This window comes from Pseudonaja textilis, chromosome 1 (assembly GCF_049901715.1).
Source record: "Pseudonaja textilis isolate UNSWEBS1 chromosome 1, rPseTex1.2, whole genome shotgun sequence".
Taxonomy (NCBI): Eukaryota; Metazoa; Chordata; class Lepidosauria; order Squamata; family Elapidae; genus Pseudonaja; species Pseudonaja textilis.
In genome coordinates, this window is record NC_141990.1 from 91,720,441 (window position 1) to 91,732,676 (window position 12,236).

At 35.6% G+C, this 12,236-nt stretch overlaps 1 protein-coding gene across 26 annotated transcripts in view; it reads left to right on the plus strand.

Annotated features, from left to right (window-relative positions):
- The window catches only part of PTPRK (protein tyrosine phosphatase receptor type K), a 390,148-nt gene that overhangs the window by 343,415 nt on the left and 34,497 nt on the right, over nt 1-12,236 (plus strand). For 13 of the 26 annotated variants that reach the window (XM_087941283.1, XM_087941299.1, XM_087941305.1 and 10 more), the window contains 4 exons: nt 4,278-4,438; nt 6,343-6,378; nt 9,237-9,248; nt 10,635-10,819. In XM_087941283.1, coding sequence (XP_087797409.1) covers nt 4,278-4,438; nt 6,343-6,378; nt 9,237-9,248; nt 10,635-10,819 — 394 coding nt within the window. The remainder of the gene's footprint in view (nt 1-4,277; nt 4,439-6,342; nt 6,379-9,236; nt 9,249-10,634; nt 10,820-12,236) is intronic. The other 13 variants (XM_087941328.1, XM_087941332.1, XM_087941346.1 and 10 more) reach the window with 2 other exon arrangements.

Below are 12,236 nucleotides of genomic sequence, written 5' to 3' on the forward strand. Positions count from 1 at the left end.
TAATGATAACTAATGATATAAAATATTCATATTGTACAGTATATGTGCTTCTATATATCTGTCCAAAATCAAATTTCTAGTTTCTATTCCTTCCTATTATTTTCTGTTTGTGACTGCCACAGTACTTTCACCTAAGAATAGATGAGTTTTGGAAGTGTTGGATAGTTTTTCCCCAACAATGGAGGAATCAACCATTTTTATTAGCATGTTCCTTTTACTGTCCTAGCAGTCCTTGGGGGAAGACTCTAGGTTCAAAATAGAGCTGCATCAGCAACTCATTAGATCTAATTGGAATGTTTGCAGAACATTCTCCGTAACTAACAGTAAACCTGAGTTGAACATTAATCACTTGTTTCCTTCCTTCTCCACATTTTTAGCATTGCCCACTGTTCTGTCAGATGAATAATTGTGCAACTCAAAAGTTTGAACATACAGTATCTTAAAGAAGGTGTTTATTATTATAACATAGATTATTGACTGATGACAAACTTTGTGTATGTTCCTTTTCCTGGCAACCATCACTTCAGAAATCGTGTAGGGAAATGCCCTAAATCTGTTGTGGCCTTTTCATAGAAATTAACTTTTTCTTTGCTTTTTGAAGACTGAATGCTGTTGACTTTTTGGCTTGTCCTATCTAGAAACTTAGTTCAGTCTTTAGCTGAATCTCAGAACTCCACTTTAAATCCTAGAGGATTTTTGTGAAGATTTATATATAGGTGCTTCAGAAGAAGATTTAGTAAAATTTAACTGGTTCCTTCTCCTCCTCCTCCTCTTCTTCTTCCTAGAGGTGACATTAAGATGGAATAATTTAATTGAAAACTTTAGTGTGAAGGATGGTAAAGCTATCAGAACAATAAATGCCTTGAACAAAGTGCAAGATTAAAGGATAGCAATAAATTGCCTGTATTTCAATTCATGACATTTCACTTTTATACTTATATAAAGACCTTGACAACTACAGCCTTAAATATAATATGTAACCATTATTAGAGCGAAGTGTCTCAAAGCATGTGTTGAAACAATAAAACAAGCTTATTCAGGACCTGTAAATATACAAGCATGTAGAAACTTTCTGAATGTAGATTATATGTACACAACAAGACAGTAGCTGAAAATTGTAACAGTCACCGTTAGTTTCACCATGTTATTTTCCCTACCCATTCAAGAGAACAGCAATAATAGTAGGATTTAAACATAGGACAAATATTTTAAAGCTGTGTCTTGCTAGTGCTTCCATGCGCAATTACCAGGAAATCCAAGGACTGTAAACTAGACTAGGAAATGAGGTGAACACCCTAGAAGAAGAAGAAAATAAGAAAGCACATCAGTAATTTGCCAAAAAGAACCTCTCCATGGAACTGTCCATATGGCCACAAGAAGTTGGATTTTACTACTGTGTCCTCAATTCTACCAGAATTTAACTGTACAGATAGTCCTCGATTTACAATCACAACTGAGTTCAAAGTTTCTGTTGCTAAGCAAGACAATTATTAAGTGAACCCCCCCCCCCTTTTTACGTTCCTTGTCATAGTTGTTAAGTGAATCATCGCAATTGTTGAGTTAGTAATACAGTTGTCAAGCTGATTTGGCAGTCACTAAACGAGCTGTTGTAAATTGAGGACTACCTGTATACAAAGGTTCCTTTTATAATGGGACCACTATGTAGAGGGAAAACAAATATTTTCCCCTGCCTCTTCTGTAGGGAACAATTAAAATCTGTTCTCACCATCAGCATGCCACCCATTAGTCCATCTTACATGTCTTCAAATCTGGTAGGACACCTAACATTGGGGGGGGAGGAATGTTTTTTTTCTCCTAAAAATCTCATTAGCACAATACTTTTTTTATGTTCATTCCCCCCCGCCCCACATCGATGTTTCCTTCCATCCCGGTGGATGTTTATGGAGATTCTCAGTTGCCTAGGTCATGGTTGTCCCAAAGGTGTTTTTTCCAGAGGCAACTGGACTTTCTGGTTTTTGTTTGAAGATGTTTCGCTTTTCATCCAAGAAGTTTCTTCAGCTCTCAAGACGTTTTTGGATAAGAAGTGAAATGTCTTCAAAGAAAAACCAGAAAGTCCAGTTCCCTCTTGAAAAAACACTTTGGGGATCCCAGTGGATAAATTCCAGCCAAATGAAGCTGTAGTCACCAAGGATAGTCTCCTTGCCCAAATTCCTTCAGCTGTTCAATAGAAAACAACTATTCCCATTAAGATGTCTGGTTTGCAGACTAGTGTGGTCTTTTTCACCCTACAGTCCTCACAGCTATCAGCTTCATTCTCTGTTTTTTCTTGGTATGGGGTGGAGGGAAGTATACTCTGTTTGTGCTTTGTTTGTATATATTTACATGCATAGTTTTGGTGAGAGAGCTTTTCTTAATGTTGCCATGTTACCTTTGGTTAAACTGATATATTTTTTACTTTAAGGAAGCACTTGCAGCATTTGATCATCTTTTGGGAGAAACCAAAAATTCTAGATTAAAGTGACCTTGGCTAGTCTTATGTTCTTAGATAAATACTTTGGCCAAATTATTTGTTTTTGAACTTCATCAGTTTTCTTTCTAAGAGAGGGAGATATATTTTTTGCTGGGAGGTCAAATGAAGAATATAGGCTTTAGTGTTCAATCTTTTTTTTAATCTATCTTTTTCTGAGAAAAAAATATAGTCATATTTTGTTATTGAGCTTCTGTCCCTCTCCTCTTCCCAGCAGCTATGAGAACTTTTGCATTTCTTTAATATGCCGTACACAAAAAGCCAAAAATTAATAAATGTCTTAATAATTGGCTCAAGTATGAAGCAATCTAGGTTAATGTGACAAAGCACTTAAAGTACTTTTTCAATACAGTAGTATTTTTTTTATAATTGTCAAATTACAAGTCCTTACCTTTGACTGGATTTTCTCTAAGCATAAGAATGTTAAAAAAAGATTTCCTAAGTAGGTCTTAATGGCATTATGTTGCATTCAGTGACATCTATTTTAAGGGGAAAATCCAGCTCATCTGCCTTTCTTTTTATTATATAATGTCACAGCAAGATAATTGATGAACATCTGTGTAGGGGAGGCATCTTTAGCCTCACTTAGTAAGTGTTGTGATAAACAATCACAGGAACATTTTATTTACATAGTTAAGAATAGGCATCAATTTGGACAGTGTTTACTACTTAATGCTATCGCTCTGCCTTGTGGATTTTAGAGTATACAAAGGATAATGCCTGTAGCAATTGCTGATAACTTAGAGGCACTATTAGTTGCTTCCGTGGAACATAATAATATGCACTCATAGGTGAATACCAACTCCATAGATAATCCAGTTCTTGTGAGATTGTCAAACTGTGTGACTGACACTGAATTTATACTTGAAAAATCGTATGAATAGATAGCTAGATAAATAGTTAGACAGATGTAGAGACCGATATACAAAATAAGAATAATAGCCATGGCATTTAATAAAATAGAACAGATAAAATAATATATCTATAGTAATGAAATAATATATGAATGAAAGTAATGCAGATTATACATCATCAAAGTCAGATTTGACAGTCCCAAAAGTAAGTCCAGCTGGCCTTCTTGGATTATTCCTAGCTTGGCCTAAATTTGGGGTTCCAGTTTCACGACTAGCTCCGAGAATACAAAGTGCTAAACATATATTGAGGAAGAATATAAATGTATCCTATAAAAATTCAATGTCTCTCTTGACCAAAATTATCTTAATTTTTATTTTATTTTTCTGGATTAAGCCTTTATTTTTTTGACTTCTTCTCATGTATATTTTTATTTATACTATCATGATGTTTCAATTTTTTAAAAAAGGATATGAATGAAGTTACTGTTCACAAAGAAACCAAACAATGGCAGAAGTTCCAATTTGAATAATTATGAATATTGAAATAATGTGCATTTTCTATAAACACTGCAAAGTAGCTCTAATATTGGCAGCCTTTATTAAGAAGCAAATGCATATAACATTTTCCATTATTGCCATATTCTGGTATGGTAAAAAGATGAATTGTGTAGAGTTAAAATCCTGAACTTGCCTGCTGAAAATTGAGTCCTTCTGGAATTGAATTAATATCTCTGTATGCATACTGATTCCCTAAATATCTTAAATTGCAAATGTAGTTTTCCTCCTCAAAACTCAAGTATATGGCTACCGTAAACTCTAAACCTGCTCTAAAGTAGTCTTAATAGATTCATTCACCACTGAATAGCTGTTGTGATTAGATAATAAATGTGTGATTATTTTTTAAAGCTTTTCTTTTCTTGATTTCGGTTGGACAGTAAACTGGCGAAGAAACGCAAGGATGCCATGGGAAACACTAGACAAGAAATGACCCACATGGTGAACGCCATGGATCGGAGTTATGCTGATCAAAGCACACTCCATGCAGAAGATCCTCTTTCAGTCACCTTTATGGATTCTCATAACTTCAACCCCAGATGTAAGTATGACAGTCCCATTTTCACTGAAGTTAGTATCTTACTTCTGTTTCTATCTCCTGTACATCACATTTGGTATCATAAAAATGTATTTTATGCAAGGAAATGATATAGTAGAGTTTTGAAATGTTTGTCTTTCTTGCAGATAAACGCCCCCCACCCCAAAAAAAGAATCAAATACAGAGAAATTTAGAATACCTGTTTATAAAATACAATTTTATGAGGATATTCCCTAACAAAAGCACTAGAATGTTTACTCCAAAGCCACAATTTAATACCTTGCCGATTCTTTGCTAGATAAGTGCTGGGCCCAAAGATGAGAAACATAAAGGGCAGTACTTTAGAAGACTGATGCATATATAAATTCCCACAGAAAATTCCTTTTCAAGATAATGACTTTAAGTGACTTCCCAATGTTGCAGTTTTGTAGCATGTAAATTGCTTCAGAAACAGCAGGCAATGATTACTTTCTATCCTTTCATTAAAAACTGTAGTATTACATCATATTTTCCCCAGTATTAATCCACAGAAAATGATAGATGTTGACTTTTTTCCCCCTCAACATTGAACATGCAATATATGGATTCATACAATTATATAGAAAGAATTGTAGCTCTTTAAAATTTACTTTGCAAAACGGCATATGTTTTTGTAAAAAAAAAAAACAACCCACCACCTTGTATTTTACAAATAGAATTTCAAAATCTGTAACATCATGTCTGAGAAAAACAGTTTCCGCATAATCAGATATTTTTTATCATTGTTCTCACACTAACCCATTATGATTGCATGCATATGTGTGTACATATACACAAACAATTCAATACTCAAATTACTTTTTATTTCAACAGTTTGGGGAATTGTATTTATATTTAGGTACTAATCACTCATCTAATTAGTAACTCTGTATATCTGTATGTCTGTTTATGAGTTCCATTAAAAGGTACTGTTTATTCTAGTTACACAACAGAACTGCTGCCAATAACTTCAGAACAGAAACTACTATAATAGGAGTAGGATCTGAAGCCATAGAAACATAAGGATATTACCAAAAAGAGTATTAAGGACCCTTGCAAATAATATATTACTGGATGTGATGCAGAGGTATACAAAGGGGAAAGGGTATATAAGAAACCTGTCTTCCCTGAACTTCTGTAGGACATCTTAATTGTAATTTTAGTTTTCCCATCCTATTTTCTACACAGGCCATGTTCCCCTGAAGGAAAAAAACAAACAAACAAGCCAGTTCAAGAGATACCTGAGCAATTTGAACAATGTGAAGATGGTTGTTGAAAAATCCAGGTCAAATCTGAGAATAGAAAGTTACCTCCATCAACTAAGAGCTATGTTTCTCATCTCCAATAATGGTTGGAATGAGCAATGAAACCCTATCATGTTGCATAGGACCAGTTGCCGGGCCCAAGAGGCCAAATTGACTTTTTTCATTGCCTGCCAATTTCCCCCAGGAATGTTGGCCAGCCGCAGCTTTACTCAAGCCATGCCAAAACTTTGCCCTACTAAGAAAGTTAGATGTTTGGAAGCTTAAAATTCTGGCTTTTCCTCCTTGCTGAGCCCAAGGAATTCTGAGAGCAGTAATTGCTTCCTAAAGTTGAATTATCCTTTGGCAGCTGCTCTGGTAAAATTATCTAAGCCTTTTCTCCTTAGCTTTCAGGAAGAAAATGCTTAGATTATAACTAAATTCAACCTGTATACATTTATTGCACTGTTTATTCTGTAAAAAAGCAAACATTGTTTTCTACAAAGTGGTTTCGTATTTCCTGTTTCATGAATAAGATGAATAGGCTTTGCTGTATGTTCCAAAAAGTCTGTACTTCTTTTTCTTTTTTTCTTAAAAATAACAGTTGGAGGAAATGAATTTTTTTTCATAAGCTTTGTTTTCCCACAGTGCCCAATGATCCACTTGTGCCGACTGCTGTGTTAGGTGAGGACCTAGTCCTTCATCTTCTTTTCCTTCATGACTTACAACCCTTGTGAATGAATATGTTTATTGCACATCCAAGCACTTAGTTACAGATTTTAAAAAGTAGGCGTGGTGCTGAGCAGAATGTAATATTAGGTATATACTGAGCCGTGGTGGCACACTGGTTAGAATGCAGTATTGCAGGCTACTTCTACCGACTGCCAGCTGTCTACAGATCAGCAGTTCGATTCTGACTGGCTCAAGGTTGACTCAGCCTTCCATCCTTCCAAGGTCGGTAAAATGAGGACCCAGATTTTTGGAGGCAATATGCTGACTCTGTAAACCACTTAGAGAGGGCTATAAAGTACTATGAAGTGGTATATAAGTCTAAGTGCTATAGCTATTATATTCAGCTACAGGCAGTCCTTGACTTAGACCACAATAGGGATCAGAATCTCCCTTGTTAAGCAAGGTGATTGTTAAGTGAGTCATGCCTTATTTAGGACCTTTTTTCCTATGGTTTTAAGTGAATCACTACAGTTGATGGGTGAATCACAGGGTCATTAAGAGAAGGTGGCTTCCCCCACTGATTCTGTTTCTCAAAAGCTGTCTGGTAAGGTCGTAAATGATGATCACATGACTTCAGGATAGTGCAACCATTACAAATACATGCCAGTTGCCAAGCACCCCAACTTGGATCACATGACCATGGGGGATGCTGGGATCAGTGTGATGACCACTTGTCCCTTTTTTCAATGCTTCAACTGGTTCACTAAATAATTGGTTGCATGTCAAGAGCTAACTGTATAGGTTTCATTTTCCAACAATACTAATGTAAGCAAGAATTTTCAAGAGCTGAAAGATGAGTGCGCAATATGCAGTTCCACCTGATGTGGTACTAAAACAACTCTGAGAACTCTGCCCAGAAATATTAGATCTTGGGGATTTGTAGTTCAGCAATATCTACAGCAACAGGTTAGATACCCATTGTCTAAAATATTTCCTGGAAAGCTTTTCACACACCCTTGCACACATAGATATTGTTAGCTTTGTAATTTATAGCTTAGTCAGTGGCAGTGCTCATGAATTTTTGTTTATGTGTTCATGCCTATAGACCTGGTTCCATTTTAAGATAGGGATTAGTAAACTATAACAGGGATGCAAGCATTCCCAAGCTCATTTATGTGGTTTTTGGAACTCACTCAACTACTATTTCTGAAAAATGATGGCCTTTCAGCTCTGCCCACTTTTGTGATTGTCACAAATTTGTGTCCTACTGCAAAACTCAGTCTTCCAGTAAGTTGCTCTAGCTTGCCAGTTTAGACCAACAAAGGTTCTCCCCACAGTAAAGGAATATTATGTAGCCCATCTGGTATGGTTGCTTGACGACATAACTTTTCTTCTGCAGTACATAATCCATTCTTTTTTAAAAAAAGGATAGCATGGCGCTAATTAGGGAAGGTGGTGTAAAGTTATTCTAGATCATCACTGCTCTGTAAATACATGGCAGGAGAATTTATACTTCCAGGAGTTAAAATAATGTTAGATGTGGTGGCTATCTTCAAAAGTCTCAATGAGTGGCTCATTGTAGATCTTAAACAGCATGGGAGTCAAGTTTGAACCCTAGGATTGTTATACCAATCTGTCATTCATGCGCTCACTAAGTATATCAATGCCCATCTGAAGCAGGCAATCCAGAAGGATACCACTGGTATCAAGGATATTTTCCAGGAGCAGAACAAGCATTCTGGGCAGAATGCCAAATCATTCCAAGGCATTCTGGGCTGTTCCAGGATCAAATATGTATATTTTTAGAAAGCTCATGCATATTGTGATGATACATAGCTTCAACAAGTGCAATAGGAGGAACTATGCACTTTAAATAAAGTGCATATAAATAATAAGATCTATGAATTACTTAGTCTCATAATACTTTTCTAAGAACAGTTCAAGCTGAAAAGTATACCAAATGGTATACCCACCGTTGGAGACTCTGTTCAAAAATATCTTAAATGGTTTTAACTACTTCCCTTTTCCTCTGTTCCCTTCTAAAACCTGTAAAACATCCTTCTAAAACCTAATACTAAATAGGCTTGTCAGTTTGAAATCTGTATTTAGTTTTCTTTTCTACTTGTAAGATCCATCCAAAGTTTCATGTCAGATCTCCTCTACTTAGCTTTAGCTATTTAATAATTAGTGAATTATGATTTACAACCCTAAGCAGTCAATAAAAATTAAACTAAATGATTCAGTGTTGTTTCCTTAGTGCTTTTTACGGAAGGAGGCTTACTCTAGTAGTACGGCACTAAACAACTATATTTGATATGACATTAGTAATAGTAGTAGTAAGTAAGGCACTAAATTATATTTGATATTTGACATGACATTATCAGAACCTCCAAGTAGGCAAAAATGATTGTTTTGACATGCAAAGGTTAATCTAATAGAACTTCAAAGAGCAAACCTAGGGCAAAACTGACAGATTGACAGATTCAGCATACATTCCCATCCCTGTATTAGTTTTTGTTAACTTTTTCACCTTTATGTGAAGCAAGATGACTTAGCTAGAGGTTGTGGGTGTTTGCACTTGACTTATATATTAGTTAAATATATGTGGTCTCTAATAGTATATTACTCTTGTTGTTTTTCATTAATTAAACATTTTGCATGTGAAATATAATTTGAAGTATTTCTATTAACATGTGCTGATTAAAAATAGTATGAAGGATTTCAAAAATGGCAAAAATCTACCTCAGTATCTCCATTATAATTTTTCTAGAACTTGTAAGCTTGTTTAGTGTGTTCATAACATGTAGCTAGCTGGTTTTAAATGTGTCTCGGATATTTTATTTACTTTTACATGCTTCAATGTGGTCCAGTTCCTATAAGTGGTAAGTTTTGGAGAAAATACAATTTAAGTTGACCATGAAATTATTTTTATTAGGTTATATGTGACATAAATATATGAAATACTGTATTTATTGAGATCTTGACTTCTTACTTGTAGTGTAAGTTAATTTAATAAGGCATGCATAGAAGAAATTTTCAATTGAATGGCTTAGGGTTCATGGAAGGCATTCACGGGGTGCAGTAGGATCTATAAGCCCTGTTGCCTGTATTCGGAAAACAATGTTGATGACTCTCTTCAAGCCATTCCGAGGGTATTATAATCAATGTATAGATTAAGGTGAGCACCTGCAAATCATGCATGCTCTGTTACTTATAACAATAAAAGCTGTTTATTGTGGTGCTTCAACAATCTAGATCAGACAGGTCTTAGTCCATTAATTTCCAAAGGTATATAAATTACCATAATGCGTCAGTCATGAACCAAACAAAAATTGGCAACTTCTGAAAGTTATTTTTCATCTTCACTTTAATTAACTGGTATGAAGATAGCAGAATATTTAAGTTTTAAGTAAGCCAATAGCAAATGGGGAGGTACAGAGGTAGTTAAAAACCCCTCTAAACCCAAAGAACAGTGGTATGCAATTATATAATCAGTTAGTGTCATGAGACTTGGAAGTTGAACTGCAATTATAAACACTTTCAGGTTTTTCAGTGTATGAATTAAAATCAGGCTTTTATTCAACGCATACCCGTGTCTATTCTAACTCAGACTGAAAACTCAGTTCAATACATTTGAAGTCTCTGAGTGTTCATTTTAAACATTTTATATATATATAAAATGAGAGAGAGAGAGAGAAAGAGAGAGAGAGAGAGAGATTTATTTTTGTTTTTATTTTTATTTGATATATAGCCATTCCAATTATGAACCATCTGTACAGCTTACAGTCCTACCATGCATTGACAGAATTAAAAAAATCTAAGAGCATTGAACTAGCAAAATCCTTTGTTGAATAGGCAATGGAATCCACAGTCATTCACAGGGAAGGTCTCCCTCAATTCATGCCCCCTTAAAGGCCTGTTAAAGTAATCTTGCTTTGTTTTCTTTCCTAAGTATCAGTCACCATTGAGTCATGCCGAATCTCTAAGGGGATGTTCTTCCAGATTGGGGGGCGGGGGGGTTGCCAATGATTGAGAAAGCCAAAGAGAGATGCCTTTCTTTAACAGAGGGAACATGGAGGGAGCTCCTTCTCCTTGATCAACGTGGGGCAGCTGTTTGTTGCTTATGCTTTCTTTTGAAAGAATCGAAATATCACCCAGATTTTTTCAGAGTGCTCAAATGAGCTCATGAGAAGATAGGCTGAAGCAAGAGTATTTCAGTTTCATTGTTGCTGAAAACTTTTCCATTCTTTGGGCTCTTATAACCACAGATGAAAACCACAGTGCAACAGCAGAGTCAAGTCGTCTATTAGATGTGCCTCGTTATCTCTGCGAAGGAACAGAATCTCCCTACCAAACTGGCCAACTGCATCCTGCTATCAGAGTAGCGGATTTGCTGCAGCATATTAATCTCATGAAAACATCTGACAGCTATGGTTTCAAAGAAGAGTACGAGGTAACAATGACACATCATTCATTTCACCCTTGACCCTGGTCTTCCCCCATCCCCTGGATATATATTCTCCAATGGGACACATCCATAGCCAAGAGTCATCAATCATGCTCTCCAGTAATAATCTTGCGCGCTAGAAGCTTCGGTCTCCTAGAAATTATCTATGAAGCATTTAAGGAATGCACTACTTCCCCTACTCCCTTTCTGCTGGCAACTCTAAAAGACCAGAGAAATATTTTTGAGTTGACAGTGATGAGATACAGTTCTGATGAGACCATTTATCCATGTATATGTGTCACATGTGTCCAAGGAGACCTTGGACAAGTTGGAATGAAAAGTGTATGACCTGTCTAGACCAAACATAGATCCTTGAATCCTAATTCAGAAAATCTGGTTTTAATTTTAGTTGATCAGCTAGTTTTATATAAAGGAAATATGTATATATCTTTTAACATTTGATTTTAGTTTTTGCTATATGAGTTACTAATTCATTTTATCCACATAAAACAAAGCAGGTATGACTTTTAAAAACATGTTTTGTTTGTTTGTTTATTTATTCATTGTGTTACAGAGAAAGGCAATATACAGGATAAATACTACAATATACATTTTCTGATGGATCCATTAATTACATGGGAGATTAATAAAACAAAAACAAAAAACCCTTGTCACCAGTAACCCCAAATCACTGTTACGTGATTCCAAGCTCATATTATATGTAATATTGTCACCCTGTAATTGAAATTATTTTACATTTTTATAACCTATTTTCAGTTGTTGGCTTCAAGAAATGCTACATTTGCTTTTTATCATTGTCCTGGAAGTACAGGTAGTCTTTAACTTACAAATAGTTGCTTAGCAACCATTCAAAGTTACAACAGACATTCCTCCCCCTCACAAAAGAGACTTACAATACAGTTCCAAAGTTCTGACAATCAGTCCCACCCATTGCAGTCACATGACCATATTTGGCTCAGCAACTGGTCCACATTTAGAGCCTTTTGTGCACCCGATGGTCACATGGTCCCAATTTACAATGTTTTTGCTGAAAACTAATATTTGCTACCAGTTTTTGACAAAAAAACACCCCACCACTTAATAAACATTGTGATTTGCTTAACGACCATTAGTAAAAAGATAAAACAAGGTTGGCCACATGGGTTACCCACTGCACCTCCCACTACTGGATGCTCTGAGCATGGAGCATGTGGGAGAAACAGGGATATTAGGATTCATTATTTCCCCACCTCAAGCCTTCTTGTGTTTTCTAGAACCTTTCAAAACTTCCAGGCAAAGGATTTGTTTCTGCCTGGCAGAATATTTCCATGTATTTATACCAGGAAAAGCTTTATATGTTGTTATCAAACTCCAAGTAAAACAATTAAACTCAGAGAAACCAAGAACCCAACTGATGTTCTAA